General features: G+C 37.7%; 1 protein-coding gene across 4 annotated transcripts in view; it reads right to left on the reverse strand.

Moving 5' to 3' along the window:
• The window catches only part of USP32 (ubiquitin specific peptidase 32), a 225,214-nt gene that overhangs the window by 127,710 nt on the left and 79,999 nt on the right, over positions 1-17,505 (reverse strand). For all 4 annotated transcript variants that reach the window (XM_036911110.2, XM_057501265.1, XM_036911108.2 and 1 more), the window contains exon 5: positions 14,253-14,412. In XM_036911110.2, the coding sequence (XP_036767005.2) occupies positions 14,253-14,412 (160 nt within the window). The remainder of the gene's footprint in view (positions 1-14,252; positions 14,413-17,505) is intronic.

A 17,505-nucleotide genomic window follows, 5' to 3' on the forward strand; every position in this document is an offset into this window, starting at 1 on the left:
AGTTGGAAAGTGGCGTAGACATGGGGCACCAACCCTCAAAAGCAGAGACTCAGACCCCACTGCGGTGTCTCATTTCTAATTTGGCTACTCTATATTTGTCCCGCGAAGTTTGCAAATGGAAGCTAGTCTTTCTTTGCTCTGAGGCTGGGCCTCAGTATCCCTTGGACAATCAATCTCGCTGGCCCCTGAGGGAACTTTCAATTTTAGCCTCCTCACCAACTTGATTAATTATTGCCACTGGAGCAGAGAGTACAGTGAGATCCCATATGTGCAGGATTTTTGGACTTTGCACTCCCACCCAGACTTTTATGTTGTGTTCAACGACCCAGGGTCTCCTAGCCCGATCTCCAGTTAAAGATTGTCAGCCTCTTACTCTGCTCAGTCCTTCTTCCTTTTCAGATTCGCCAGAAGAACTCAGTCGCCCGCCTCCCTCAGCTCGCAATCCCTTCCCCCTCTCTCCACCACCATCTTTAAGTCCTTTGTCTTCACACGTGTCGCCACCATCTTAAAGTCCTACATTCTCAACCATGCTGTTGTCCTGCTCTCCTCTTCTGGTGGCTGCACCACCCCCTCCCCCTCTCCTTCTGCCTTCACCGCCCTCTTCCCCCACCGGAACATGCTCCTCCCACCCTCTGGTTCCAGAAGCCACAGACAAGAAGCTGAGGAGAGGGAAAGCAATTGGATATCAGTGACTCAAGTCTTTATATCAGCTTGTCTGTGTATATGTTTTTGTGTGGGGAGTGTTGCTGACTGTAGTTGTTGTATCTCAGTTTGTATGTTTGTGTGTCTAGGTGTATGGATGAAAAATATTTTCCTACCTCCAGACAGTATTAATAAAAATAGATTTAAAAACAAGCGCTTGTGAAAATTGGGCATTCTAAAACTTCCAGAAAATCTGATAAGAATAAAATGCTTAAAGGCTGGCTTTGTCTAATATTCAGTAAAGGTCTTGTAAGTAATCTAGCATAGTTGTTACGAATGAGTGAACTAAATAAGTGTGGCAAGTGAACACTTTTTAATTGTGTGTTACAGTGTGTATACCTATCTACAGCCTAGAAATCTTTGTGGTAACCTAAAACCTTAAAGTTTTGCTAAGTTAAAAAGATATACTTTGTGCTTAGTGAGAGATTGTGTTGTAAAGCTCATAGTTAACAGAAATTATAAAATGTTCATAAATTTGTCAATCCAAAGAATGCTAATGTAACAGTTTATAATAGCCTACTTCTCAATGTTCACTAAAAATTAAGGTACCTAATAGTTTTAAGTTCTAATTAAAACTACTTAAAGTAATAAGGAAAACATTTCTGCATGCTAAAGAATGTGTCTTTTGATAAAAGAAAGCAACTTTGTTCTAAAGTACAGCTGTTTATTTAGAGGGAGAAATCTAAATGTAAAAAAGGTTGTAGAAAATTTGTAGAAGAATTTAATATGGTCATGCTATATAAAATTAAAGCAAATGAGTCTCGGTATAAAGTACACAGCAAAATTAGAATTTTGTTTTCAGTTAAAAATACTAAGTTTTCTTAACTGTTAGTCTGCTCTTAATATTGAAAACTTGCAAAAAGTTCTCTAATTGTTTTATCAAAGCAGTTTCTCATGCTTAAAGTCTCAATGAGTTGTCAGAGTATTTAAGAAAATGAGATCTTAATATTAAAAGGACTAAAAGCTAAACTTTGATAACAACTGTATAACCTTCTTTATTTGCCTTTGAAGAACTTTGTTGTCATTCTACTTAATTGGATAAATATTGCTTCATAGCAACCTATAATCCTATTTAAGCAAGTGCCTTAAAACTTTTAACAGCTTCCCAAAATCAAATTCGAAAAGGTGCTTTTACCTCTAGTTAACTCTGATATTTTCCAGAGGGCCCCTGGAACATGTCAGAAGAACTTTTTCTCATTGGAGAAAGTATCTGGCTAATTTAGCTTATTTATCTGATATATAATTACCTGCTTAATTACCTAGAAAGCACTGTCAAAAAGAATAATGCTAAACTTTGTTACTAAATGTTTTGTGTTACAGAAATATCAGAATTTCCTTATGTCAACTGTCTTACAGTAATCTCTCATCAAATCTTTAACCACTGTCATTTCTAAGTCTTTTATTATTTATAGTCACTGTTTTATCACTTTTAAGCTAGTAAAGAACTAGATTTGAGCAGAACCAGTTTACATAGGATTAAGTAAACTAAAGTAGATGATTTTGTGGTTTTTTGTTTCAAATGTTGTTGATAAAGTGTTTTAAGCTTTTTTCTTAAGCTGACAGCAGTTTAGTAAATGACTGCCTTTATAAGCAGAATTGAAACTTTTATCTTTCTTTCTACCTGATCCCTCCAAAATTTAAAAACTCTCAGTGACTATTTTTATATTTCATGGCAGTATGTTTATTTGCACAAGTTCAATAAGAATCTGCTTTCCTTGTAAGAGGACCAATTAAAAACACTAGTTATATTACCAAGGCTTTGACTGGAACATTATACCTGAGAGACACGTGTGTAAACTCAGATATGAACAGACAGCTTTAAGGAACTAAGATTGACTTTATAAAGCCAACAAAGCCCCTTGGAAGAACTGGCCTGGTACCTTGCTTACAGAGTTCCCAGCAGCCTTACCAGGTGAGTAAGGAAGGTCACTGCCTGGCAGGTGCAGAAACCTCAGGAATGTCTTGAGAACCTCAGAGAAGAGAGGAATTCACCCAAATGTACAGGTACTGCAGGCACAACCTGATGGCAAGTCTGGCTTGGCTTTCTGGCCTCAAGAAGCCTTTAAAAGTCCAATCTGAAATTCCTTATAAAAAGTTCCAGCAAAGCATATTTAAAAGAGCCTATGTAATCAATTGCTCTTCTTGCTGCACTTATGCAAATAATCAAGCCAACTGTTAATTTTCTTAATCTGGCTACTTCTAATAAAAATGAGGGTAATTTTAGAGAAAAGTATTGTTTCAATAATGCAGTATTATCTATACTAAATCCTAATACTAGTCATTGAGATGTAAACTCAATCCAGAATTCCAGTCCCCCATAATGGTCTGGCTAATGCCCCTGCTGAGCCCCTTAATAACAGTTTGTGGTTTACTCTTAGTTGCCCCTTGTGTCCTCAGGTTCCTCCAACAGCGGCTAACCCAGATGACCCGGGTTGCCACCAACCAGATGTTACTTCACTGTTACACACCGCTTCCCACTGAGCCCCCTCCTTCAGCCTAATACCAGCCTCAAACCCCCATGATGCCCCTTGTCAGCTGAAAGTAGCCAGATCGAGTCATCGCCCATTATGACCAAAAGGCTGGAATGTTAGGCTGGAGGAAGGAAAAACAAGGACACGCAAACAGAACAGAGAGATGCCATAGGGGGAGAACAGACCAGACCCCAAGGTCCGTGCCTTATATGGAAAGGGGACAGCTCATCCTGAATTCCATCCTTCTGATGTGCCAACTAAGACCTGGATGTCAGCCTCCTCCCTCTTGGAAGGAAAAAAAGTTTCTAGTTGTCTATTATGTCACCTTTGGCCAATCATACCTCTCCACGCCCCCTAGGATAGCTTGCCCACTCCTCCCCCTCCTAATCCCTTATAAGCCCCCACCTCCCTGAACCGGGTGTGACTTCCCCAGCCTGTAATACCCAGACTGTGGAACATCACCCAGGGGTTGCACTCAAATAAACTACCTGGCCCTTTGTTGCCTCTCTTCACCTGCTTATTTTGGTTAGAATTTATTGGAATTTATCTTACACTACCAACTTATTTCTTTGTCCTTAGGGGAAATCAGTGGGTGAGTTATAGGAATAGATAAAATAATTAGTTCAGATGGATAATTCTCTTGTATTTGAAGGAGGCTGATCACAGCATTTATCTAATCAAAAGTTTTAGAAGGGAGAGCTTAGAACAACAACTTTGGAACCTTCATCAATTCCCTAAATTTATAAATATCGTAATTCACACTTACATTTTCTGAAGTTGTTAAACCTTATTCAAACATGATGATCTATCTTGGTCCTTCTGGTGTGGGTTTACTCCTGCAATCCTAAACCAACACATACCCCCCTGGGGAAATCAAATGTTTAAATCAGTACTTCAATGTAGACTTTCAGTGGCTGAAAATTGTTCAATACAGTTTAGTCCAATAATTTGCATCAAGTCCCTTGTACCAAGAAAAACTCAAAGATGAACAGGACACGAGCCTTGTCCTCAAGGGACATGTAACTTCTGGGAGAAAATAAAGGCATTTCCAACTGACTCTGAAGTAAGACAAAAGGCATCTTAACCACATTAACTGAAATGTAAAGTGTGCAGGAATGCAAATGGAAAAATAACTCAAACTGAAGAAAAAACAGATAAGGCAGGACAAAAGGAGTAGCATCTAAGTTGAGCTTTGATGACAAGGAAGCACTTCAATTGTCAAGAGCTGAATGATGGAATGCAATCCTGAATGAAGGAATATTAGGAATGACGGTTATAGCGCAGCTATAAAAGTTCATGGTATAGGCATGAAATACTGACTCTTTAGGTGAAATAGAGAACATACATGAGGAGAGATAGGTACGGAAAATTAAGAATAGGAAACTAAGAGAGTTCAGAGCCATGCTTAGGAGTTTAAACTGTTCTACAGAAAACAAAGAATCCTCAAAGGTTTAAGAGCAGTAAGATGAAGAGTTTTTAAATGTAAACTAAAAAACCAAACTTTTCCGTCAATCTTCCCTGTAATTAACATGTAGTCAGATAAACAAGGAAAACTACTATGAAACAGGAAAGAAAGCCCCAAGATATATAACTTGCATATATCAGATATATATCTGCTGTATATAACAACAGGAAAGAAAGACACAAGATGTATAAATAAGTTAAGATTGATAGGCTCTCATGTGAAGCTTGATAAGGAAAAGTCAAAGATAATCTCAAATTGGATGACTGGAATTACAAATACTATTAACCAAAGACACTACAGAGAGGAAGAAGCCCATGTTGTTTGCTTTTTTAACCTTGATGGGTTGACGAAAGGAAAGATGAAATTGGTTTTACATATGAGATTAAGATTTTAGAATATATATAATTATTAAAAAAGAATAGTTCAAAATAGAGTCACTTGTGCAGAGCCCCATGTCAACAAATCAAGACTTAATATTTAATCTAATTGTAGTTGCAGCCTCTCCCAGAATGTGACCTTTAACCAGTTGACCTGAATTACCTTATCAGTACTAGTGAGGTTATGTGCTTGACTGACCTTTGGCCCCCTCCCCCAACGGGTGGTGACCCTGCCTGAAACAATGCATGCTGTGTTAGAAATTTATTTTTTCTGCTCTCTCCTGCTTATAAAAGCCTTCCATTTTGTACAGCTCTTCAGAGTTTCTTTCTGTTTCCTAGATGGGATGCTGCCTAATTCAGGAATCACTGAATAAAGCCAATTTGACCTTCAATTTCACTCAGATGAATTTATTTAAAACAATATCCAGGAATAATTTATTATAATGAATATACAGTTTGACAGGTAACTCAGGACCAGAAATCTTCATCTAGGTATCACCAGCAAAGATATGAGGGATAGGTGAAGCAATGGAAATGGCTGTAATGAAGCAAATGTACATGCCATCCAAGAATAAAAAAGAGCTAAAGGCCAATCCACGAAAAATAACTTACCTTTAAAAAGTAGATGGAAAAAGTGAAGAAAACTTAACAGAAATAATAAAAAACCAGGGAACTATAATGTCTCAAAAACCAAAGAAGAGAATTTGAAGAAAACTGAAAAGTCAATAGTGCTGAAACACTACAGAGATATTAATAGGTACAATGACCCTAAGAAACAATCACTCAAGTCTAGAAATTAGAGGATTATTATTACAGGTGAAATGATGTATACATGTCAATATTTTTTAACAAGGCAAAGGCACTGTAGTATTCAGATATTACTAAAAATCCAAAAATCTTCCCAACTGATAAAAATATAAATAGAAAAGATCATTTTAAAATAAAAATGGAGCCATATAATGGGATGACATTTTGAATATTTTGACCTTAAATTTAAGTAAATCCATAACTTTTTATATATAAATACAGTACTTTCAAAAACAAGCAATAAGCAGCACTTGCAAAGCATGTCAGAACAAATTTAATTCTAAGCAACTGACAGATTCTTTCCCTGACCAAACTTTAGTTCTGCTCCTGAGCCCTCTTTTCGACCAGGCCTCAAACTTGGCCCCCATGCTGTTTTTAGCCTGCTCAGCCCACTCTTACCAAAGAATCCTATGAAGTTATCTACCTACACTGGACATCTCTCCTCTTAGTTATTTTCCCTTCACTCACCTCCTTTGTTCCTTGGTTATAAATCCCAACTTGTCCTTGTTATATCTGGGATTAAGACCAATCTCTCTCCCCTATTGCAATACACTACTGCCAGAACACAACCACACCTGTGAGAACCCAGTGCCTCGCGAACGGGGTAAGATACAAGCGACTGCCCGGCGGGAACTGAGCGCCCCTCCCCCCAGCTCCCAGCAGGAGGAGAGGAGGAAGAGCGGGGAGGGAGAGGGAGCCCAGGACTGCTGAATACCTAGCCCTAGCCAACCGCACCAGAGCAGACACACAGTGCGCGGTATGCTGGTTACTAGGGAAATAGGACAGTAAGATCTGTGAGTGGGTCCCCAAAGCCGGCGCCCCAGGGACAAAGAAAAGCGAGTGCTTTTTGAAAGTCTTAAAGGGACAGTGACCCCACAGCTGGACAGAAGCATCCCGGGACACTTAGCCCAGCAGCAAGAAATCTCAGAGAACTCCGGGTGCCCTAACCCCTTGGGCAGCAGCACCGCTTGGAGGCCCCTCACAGAGATAAACAGCCTCCCGGCCGTTTCCCCTCCAACGTGGCTCTGCCATGTTGGAGCAGAAGCCTGAGGAAGGCCACGCCCACAGCAACCACGGAGCTAAATTCCACAGTGGCCGGGCAACAATCAGAGACCCTGTCTGCATGCACCTGCCCAGCACAAGCCCCTAGAGGTCGTTGTTCTCCCAGGAGAGGGAGGCCAAAAACCAGCAAGAAGGAACATTCTCCCAGCCGACACGCGCCAGCTCCGCACAATTACCTCTATCACCATGAAAAGATAGAATTTGATACAGATCAAAATCACAGAGTCAACCCCTGAGAAGGAGATAGACCTAACCAATCTTCCTGAAAAAGAATTCAAACTAAAGGTCATAACCATGCTGACGGAGCTGCAGAGAAATATGCAAGAGCTAAGGGATGACATCCAGAGGGAGATTACAGAAATGAAACAATCTCTAGAAGGATTTATAAGCAGAATGGATAAGATGCAAGAGGCCATTGATGGAACAGAAACCAGAGAACAGGAACGCATAGAAGATGACGCAGAGAGAGATAAAAGGATCTCGAGGAACGAAACAATATTAAGAGAACTGTGTGACCAATCCAAAAGGAACAATATCCACATTATAGGGGTACTAGAAGAACAAGAGAGAGAAAAAGGGATAGAAAGTGTCTTTGAAAAAATAATGGTCGAAAACTTCCCCAAACTGGGGGAGGAAACAATCAATCAGACCACAGAAGTACACAAAACTCCCAACAGAAGGGACCCAAGGAGGACAACACCAAGACACATAATAATTAAAATGGCAAAGATCAAGGCCAAGGACAGAGTTTTAAAGGCAGCTAGAGAGAGGAAAAAGGTCACCTACAAAGGAAAACCCACCAGGCTATCATCAGACTTCTCAACAGAAACCTTACAGGCCAGAGGAGAATGGCATGATATATTTAATGCAATGAAACAGAAGGGCCTTGAACCAAGAATACTGTATCCAGCACGATTGTCATTTAAATATGAAGGAGGGATAAAACAATTACCAGACAAGCAAAAGTTTAGGGAATTTGCCTCCTACAAACCACCACTACAGGGTATTTTAGAGGGACTGCTCTAGATAGGAGCACTCCTAAGACTAAATAGATGTCACCACAAAAAATAAAATCACAGCAAAGAAAGCAGACCAACCAAATACTAACTAAAGGCAAAAAATAAAATCAACTACCCACAAAAGCAGTTAAAGGAAACACAAAAGAACACAGAATAAAACAACCAACATATAAAGAATGCAGGAGGAGGAATAAGAAGGGAGAGAAATAAAGAATCACCAGACAGTGTTTATAACAGCTGAATAAGCGAGTTAAGTTAGACAGTAAGATACTAAAGAAGCTAACCTTGAACCTTTGGTAACCACGATTCTAAAGCCTGCAATGGCAATAAGTACATATCTTTCAACAGTCACCCTAAATGTAAATGGACTGAATGCACCAATCAAAAAACACAGAGTAATAGAATGGATAAAAAAGCAAGACCCATCTATATGCTGCTTACAAGAGACTCACCTCAAACCCAAAGACATGCACAGACTAAAAGTCAAGGGATGGAAAAACATATTTCATGCAAACAACAGGGAGAAAAAAGCAGATGTTGCAGTACTAATATCAGACAAAATAGACTTCAAAACAAAGAATGTAGCAAGAGATAAAGAAGGACATTACATAATGATAACGGGCTCATCCAACAAGAGGATATAACCATTATAAATATATATGCACCCAATACAGGAGCACCAACATATGTGAAACAAATACTAACAGAATTAAAGGAGGAAATAGAATGCAATGCATTCATTCTGGGAGACTTCAACACACCACTCACTCCAAAGGACAGATCCACCAGGCAGAAAATAAGTAAGGACACAGAGGCACTGAACAACACACTAGAACAGATGGACCTAATAGACATCTATAGAACTCTACATCCAAAAGCAAAAGGATACACATTCTTCTCAAGTGCACATGGAACATTCTCCAGAACAGACCACATACTAGGCCACAAAAAGAGCGTCAGTAAATTTAAAAAGATTGAAATTCTACCGACCAACTTTTCAGACTACAAAGGTATAAAACTAGAAATAAATTGTACAAAGAAAACAAAAAGGCTCACAAACACATGGAGGCTTAACAATATGCTCCTAAATAATCAATGGATCAACAAACAAATTAAAATAGAGATCAAGGAATATATGGAAACAAATGACAACAACACAAAGCCCCAACTTCTGTGGGACACAGTGAAAGCAGTCTTAAGAGGAAAGTATATAGCAATCCAGGCATACTTAAAGAAGGAAGAACAATCCCAAATGAATAGTCTAACATCACAATTATTGAACCTGGTAAAAGAAGAACAAATGAGGCATAAAATCAGCAGAAGGAGGGACATAATAAAGATCAGAGAAGAAATAAATAAAATTGAGAAGAATAAAACAATAGAAAAAAATCAATGAAACCAAGAGCTGGTTCTTTGAGAAAATAAACAAAATAGATAAGCCTCTAGCCAGACTTATTAAGAGATAGAATCAACACACATCAACAGAATCAGAAACGAGAATGGAAAAATACGACAGACTCCACAGAAATACAAAGAATTATTAAAGACTACTATGAAAACCTATATGCTAACAAGCTGGAAAACCTAGAAGAAATGGACAACTTCCTAGAAAAATACATCTTCCAAGACTGACCAAGGAAGAAACACAAAATTTAAACAAACCAATTACGAGTAAAGAAATTGAAGCGGTAATCAAAAAATTCCCCAAGAAAAAAACCCCCAAGCCAGATGAATTTACCTCGGAATTTTATCAGACATACAGAAAAGATATAATACCCATTCTTCTTAAAGTTTTCCAAAAAATAGAAGAGGAGGGAATACTCCCAAACTCATTCTATGAAGCCAACATCACCCTAATACCAAAACCAGGCAAAGACCCTAACAAAAAAGAAAATTATAGACCAATATCCCTGATGAATGTAGATGCAAAAATACTCAACAAAATTTTAGCAAAACTGAATTAAAAAATATATGAAAATGATCATACACCACAACCAAGTGGGATTCATCCCAGGGATGCAAGAATGGTACAACATTCGAAAATCCATCCACATCATTTACCACATAAACAAAAAGAAGGACAAAAACCACATGATCATCTCCATAGATGCTGAAAAAGCATTTGACAAAATTCAACATCCATTCATGATAAAAACTCTCAGCAAAATGGGTATAGAGGGCAAGTACCTCAACATAATAAAGGCCATATAGATAAACCCACAGCTAACATCATACCAAACAGTGAAAAGCTGAAAGCTTTTCCTCTGAGATCGGGAACAAGACAGGGATGCCCACTCTCCCAACTGTTATTTAACACAGTAGTGGAGATCCTAGCATTGGCAATTAGACAAAACAAAGAAATACAAGGAATGCAGATTGGTAAAGAAGTCGTCAAACTGTCACTATTTGCAGATGACATGATATTGTACATAAAAAACCCGGAAGACTCCACTCCAACACTACTAGAACTGATATCGGAATACAGCAAAGTTGCAGGATACAAAATCAACACATAGAAATCTGTGGCTTTCCTATACACTAACAATGAACCAATAGAAAGAGAAATCAGGAAAACAATTCCATTCACAATTGCATCAAAAAAAATAAAATACTTAGGAATAAACCTAACCAAAGAAGTGAAAGACCTGTACCCTGAAAACTGTAAGACACTCTGAAGAGAAATTAAAGAGGACACTAACAAATGGAAACTCATCCCATGCTCCTGGCTAGGAAGAATTAATATCATCAAAATGGCCATCCTGCCCAAAGCAATATACAGATTCGATGCAATCCTTATCAAATTACCAACAGCATTCTTCAATGAACTGGAACAAATAGTTCAAAAATTCATATGGAAACACCAAAGACCCCAAATAGCTAAAACAATCCTGAGAAGGAAGAATAAAGTGGGGGGATCTCACTCCCCAACTTCAAGCTCTACTACAAAGCCACAGTAATCAAGACAATTTGGTACTGGCACAAGAACAGAGCCACAGACCAATGGAACAGAATAGAGACTCCAAACATTAACCCAAACATATATGGTCAACTAATATTCGATAAATGGGCCATGGACATACAATGGGGAAATGACAGTCTCTTCAACAGATGGTGCTGGCAAAACTGGACAGCTACATGTAAGAGAATGAAACTGGATCACTGTCTAACCCCATACATAAAAGTAAATTCGAAATGGATCAAGGACCTGAATGTAAGTCATGAAACCATAAAACTCTTAGAAAGAAACATAGGCAAAAATCTCTTGGACATAAACATGAGCGATTTCTTCATGAACATATCTCCCCGGGCAAAGAAAACAAAAGCAAAAATGAACAAGTGGGACTACATCAAGCTGAAAAGCTTCTGTACAGCAAAGGACACCACTAATAGAACAAAAAGGTACCCTACAGTATGGGAGAATATATTTGTAAATGACAGATCCGATAAAGGCTTGACATCCAAAATATATAAAGAGCTCATGCACTTCAACAAACAAAAAGCAAATAACCCAATTAAAAAATGGGCAGAGGAGCTGAACAGACAGTTCTCCAAAGAAGAAATTCAGATGGCCAACAGACACATGAAAAGATGCTCCACATCACTAGTCATCAGAGAAATGCAAATTAAAACCACAATGAGATATCACCTCACACCAGCAAGGATGGCTACCATCCGAAAGACAAACAACAACAAATATTGGTGAGGTTGTGGAGAAAGGGGAACCCTCCTACACTGCTGGTGGGAATGCAAATTAGTTCAACCATTGTGGAAAGCAGTATGGAGGTTCCTCAAAATGCTCAAAATAGACTTACCATTTGACCCAGAAATTCCACTTCTGGGAATTTACCCTATGAATGCAGCAGCCCAGTTTGAAAAAGACAGATGCACCCCTAATGTTTATCGCAGCACTATTTACAATAGCCAGGAAATGGAAGCAACCTAAGTGTCCATCAGTAGATGAATGGATAAAGTAGATGTGGTACATATACACAATGGTATATTATTCAGTCATAAGAAGAAAACAAATCCTACAATTTGCAACAACATGGATGGAGCTCGAGGGTATTATGCTCAGTGAAATAAGCCAAGCGGAGAAAGACAAATACCAAATGATTTCACTCATATGTGGAGTATAAGAACAAAGAAAAACTGAAGGAACAAAACAGCAGCAGAATCACAGAACCCAAGAATGGACTAACAGTTACCAATGGGAAAGGGACTGGGGAGAACGGTAGGGTAGAGATGGATAATGGCGGGGAAGCAGAAAGGGGGTATTACGATTAGAATGTACAATGTTGGGGGGGAGTGGGGAGGGCTGTGCAACACAGCGAAGACAAGCAGTGATTCTAAAACATCTTACCATGCTGAATGACAGTGACTGTAATGGGGCTTGTGGTTTGTGAGGGGGACTTGGTGAAGGGGGGAGCCTAGTATTCATGTAATTGTAGATTAATGATATCAAAATAATAAAAAAGAAAAAAAACACATACAAAATAACTGTTGACACCCAAGATCCTCTATTCAGTTAATAAATACTTGTTTTAGGCTCAACACAGAGGTAAAGACAGAATAATACAGATTTTCTATGATTTAAGAGATGACATACATAAATAAATAGAATGCTATAATTATAATACAAGGATGAAAGTGATAAGTTAATTCAAGAAGGGTAGAAAAAAAGGTGTTACAAGAATTCTGAGGAAGAAGAGATGATTTCTCACAGGAAGGCAAGAAAAGCTACCATGAAAATAAAGGGATGTGTGATTTAAGTCTTCAAAGATGACTAGAATTTATACGGAAAGGCATTTCAGTGTTTAAAAGTAGCATGAGCAAAAGCTGAGTGTAGGTACATTTCTGTAACTACAGGAAAGAACAGTAGAAGTTAAACAGGTCTGTATAGTGGTGGACTGAATAGTGTCCCTCAAAAATTCACTACCTCCTAGAACTTCAGAATGTAATCTTATTTGCAGACAGGGTCTTTGCAGATGTAATTAATTAAGGTTCTTAAGGTTAAATCATCCTGAATTTAGGCTGGGCCCTAAATCCAGTAACTGCTGTCCTTAAAAGAACTGAAAGACACAAACAGAGGTCATGTAAAGATGGAAGCAGAGATTGGAGTCATGCTGCCTTAAATCAAGCAAAGTCTGGGGTCACCAGAAGCTGGAAGAGGCAAGGAAGGATTCTTCCCTAGAACCTTCAGAAGGAGCACGACTCTGTTAACACCTTGACTTCAGCTTCCAAAACTGTGAGAATATATTTGTCTTTCAGTTTATAAATTTGTTACAGCAGCCCTAGAAAACTACTACAGCTTGGTTAAGGACAATTAGTAGAGGCTATTGTGAAATAATAAGAAACCTGTCTCTAGTCCCAGTTCCTGCTAATATCTGGTCTTTGACTTAAACTCTTATAAAATTCCGAGTGATAGGAGTTTCTGACAAAGAGCTCCTAAATCTCTTGTAATTTCTTGGGTGATAGCAGTCTTTTGTCCTAATGCCTGAGGTGACTCTTGATAGGGTCCTGGATAGGGGCTGGTCACCAGAAAGACCTAGCCATAAGGAGAAACGTGGAGCTTTCAGTCCCACTCTCCATTGTCTGGAGAGGTGAGAGCTGAAAATTAACTAATCATGCCTATATGATGACACCTCCATAGAAATCCCCAAAATATGGGGTTTAGAGAGCTTCCAGACTGGTGAACACATCCACATGTCAGAAGGATTAGCACATGCCACCTGCAGGGACAAAAGCTCTTATGCCTGGGACCCTTTAAAACCTCATCCTAAGTATCTATTTACTCACTGTCCACCTGTATCCTTCCATATGTCCTTTATTATGGAATAAATCAGTAAATGTAATTGTTTCCCTCAGTTCTGTGAGCATTTCTAGCAAATTATCAAACCCAAGGAGGGGATCTGGAAACTTCTAATTTATAGCTGGTTGGTCAGAAGCACAGGTGACAACCTGGACTTGTGATTGGCATTTGAAGTGGAGGGACAGAAGGATAGTCTTATGGGACCAAGCCCTAAATCTGTGGGTTTGGAGCCAACCCCAGGTAGAGAGTGTCAGAATTGAACTGAATTGTAGGATACACAGTTAGTATCCGCAGTGCATTGGGAAATTTCTTGGTGTGGGGAAAAACCCACATTTGGAATACAAAAGTAGTAGTGAGTAGACAAAATAAAAGTTTTTCTTTTCACCTATGTACTCAATGATCAGCACTTAATTTTATTAGGCTTTGGAAGAGAATAAAAACACTGACTGACCATACATTTCTCCTTTATAGGTATATTCTCATATTACCAGGTAATTGTATTAAAAAGTGGGCAGAAAACAATAAAATGTCATTACTTACAATGTGTGACTCCAGCCAGAGTTTGGTAGAAAGTGGGAGTATCACTATCATCAGTGAGGGTCACATACACACCTCCAGACAGTAGCCAACGAGAGAAGGTAAAAGCATCTTTGTTTAGAAGAAGCCAATTTCTAAACTTTTCATAGTTTACCTTTTCACCCTAAAATTTAAACAAGAAAACGTAGGTTTAGTCAAATTTTAAGGTGTCATGCTTAGAATTTGCACAACTTGCAATTTGCAATTACTTGACATTTACCTTTCTATATACAAAGAAAGGATTATCTAACTAACACTATAGGCTGTATACTTAGAAATCAAACTATTTTAAAAAATAATTGTACTTCAGAGTTTCTATTTGCATAAAATGTGTACACGAATTGCAAATTATTTAATCAATTCATTAAAGTAGTGCACTGGTACTAATAATAAGCCACATTTTATTTGCTAAGGTATACCCTGAAATCAGTAAACTGAATTTCATTCAATATTTAATGAAGCCAATTTTTCACTTGCTTTATCCCCCTTCTTTAGCATATCGATCTGTCAGAATTAATTAAATATTAATTAAATATGTATGGAACAAAAATGCCTTTTTAAATTTCACTGGCAAATTAAAAACAACTATCTAAGAGTCCTCCTCCAGAGTGCCATCACTGAAAACATGTATTCATAAGTCAGCTCCAATTCAAAAAGAAAAAAGCAGATTTCTATTTCTTTGCTTTCTTCCAAGTATTTGTCTTGTTAAATCTCTGAAGAAAAAAAGTATCCACGCTAATAAAGAACATAACACGGTTGTGCAGGAAAATCTCTCATCCAGAAGACAAGAGAACCTAGGTTGAGTAAGGGCCAAATGTTTCTATCAGAAAAAGAGAGAAGGAATCAACACGGAAATACAATGTAGAATGACATTGAGAAGCCTAGCAGCTCTAATCCTGATAGAGACATTAAGGATACAAATAATTAATAATCTAAAAGAGACATGGCAGAAATAATTTCTATATTGTCTGGTAACATTCTATCAAGTACAGCAAAATGCTAGCTTAGTAGTTTTAGAACATTTAACAGTGTAATCCAAACAATCAAGACAACATTGATAGTCTTTCTTTTCTGAATGGAAGAATATGGCATTCAGATTTGCTCTGGGGGCATGTGAGGACATTGCTAATATGTTTAGAGATTAGGGATAATACCCATATTCTTTCTTTACCCCATGTTTGTCTAGAGAGAGGTTTGGCAGTATAAATTCCACAAGCTGATGCAAATTTTTACATATTTTAACATCTCTGATGTTGGAATAAGTCTTAAAATCAATAGTATCCTTCAATTGTAACTGGCAGCTTTTTCTTTCTTTATAACACATAAAGGTGCACACTTTAATTGATGGCATGTTTGATTCAGTGAAACACGGCAGTTTCAATGGTTTCGGTGAAGCTATGATGTCATAAGACACACCTTTCATGTATCACTAAGGAAGGGAAAAAAGCTATCAATTGTAATAGGCGCTTCTACAACCTTCACATATAGTTAATATTTCTTATTAAACAAAGCCCTAAACACTTCTGTAAACTTTTTATAATTTAATCTGAAAAAAAACCTTCTATAGGAGATACTATTATCATTCCCATTTTATACATGAGAAAACTGAGGCACCAAAAAGTTGAGTTATCTGTCCAAGATTAAACAGTGGCAGAGTTAGAAACGAACCCAGGTAGTCCAGGCTCTAAAGTCTTTGTGCCTAAGCTATATAACCACACTACCTGGCCAACTTAGTGAGATATAAAGTAACCTCTTAAATCCACCTGTCCATTAATCACTGCATATAACTTGTAGTACCAAAATTTCATCTGTCAAATCTGACATTTTATGTTTTTGAGACATGGATGTCTTCTAAAAAGCAGCAAAGGGAAAGTCTGCTTTTACAAGCTGTCATAAAAGTCTGGAAAAGAAATTTCCAATACTGTAAAAGGCACTTAAAAATAGATTCCTGAAGCTGACACATCTTTGAAGAATATAAAACATGAATTTCCACTTTAAGAATTAACAATAAAAAAAAAAATATTAAGAAAAAAACAACAAAACTCTATGTGGATTTCCTTTATAACTTCACCTGTCAAGGATAATAAAAAGCCTAGGATAGAAAAGCCTGAGACACATTTCATGTCACTTAAATCTGGGTGCTAGGTCCACATCTTTTAGCTAAGATGCTTCTCTTCATGGTTTTGGGGTTTATATAAGAAGTGGAATTAACAACAAAAAGCACTGTTATAGGCCTGAATAAGCCTATTCTAATATAAAGTAAACCAATACTGAAACATGGTAAATTGAAAAGCAAGGGTCTGGATAGAATCATCAGACACATTATTCAGAAATTACAGCAGGTAAATACATCAAACAGTTGAACCAGATAAAATTAGCCCATTTTCGGTGTTACTTTTTATCAGTCATAAATCTAATGATTTAAATACCCATATATATAAGTATTCCAAAATTGTGCTCTCTCATTTCTTTGATCTTTTTCTGCTAAAAATCTTGTCCCTCATACAACACTAATCCATCCATTTACTACCATAGTCCTTTGATATTTTTATTATAATAACTGTTCCCCTTCCCATAAATGCCATTTTAAGCATTCTATCTTCCTATCAGAATTTCCTCTTACCAGCATACTCCTTATAGTATCCTGACTCCAGTGATTTTTGAACTCCTCAGGACCTACCTACAATCATGTTGCCAAATTTAATGATCATTTCTCAGTGATCAAAGATCAACTCGCTTGACTTTTCAGTTTATTTGAAACAGTTAAATACTCCTTCCTCTGGAAACTTTTTAATCACTTGTCTTCCAGGACACCATTCTCTTTTGGTTCACCACATGGTCTATTTCTTAGGCTCCTTTGTGATTCCCCTTCATCTTGCCAATCTTTAAACATTAGAATATGAGACTCAGTCTTCCAATCCGTCTTCTAAGTTCCCTCCTAGGTGATCTCATCCTGAACTCTAAGCCAACACATCTGTTCTCCTCAATTCCAATTTACACATCAAAAAGCATAACTGACAACTCTACTTGAATGTCTGATATTTAAACTTAATTATTGTCTTAAACCTCGATTGATATCAAAACCTCAATCCACCCTCTCCAGTAGTCTTAGCCATCTCAGTTAACAGCAACTACACTCATTTACTGTATCAGGCCAAATATCCTCTTCTTAATCATCTTCTCTTTCTGTCACAGTCCATAATCAATACAGGAAAAG

This window comes from Manis pentadactyla, chromosome 4 (genome assembly GCF_030020395.1).
Source record: "Manis pentadactyla isolate mManPen7 chromosome 4, mManPen7.hap1, whole genome shotgun sequence".
NCBI classification, from domain to species: Eukaryota; Metazoa; Chordata; class Mammalia; order Pholidota; family Manidae; genus Manis; species Manis pentadactyla.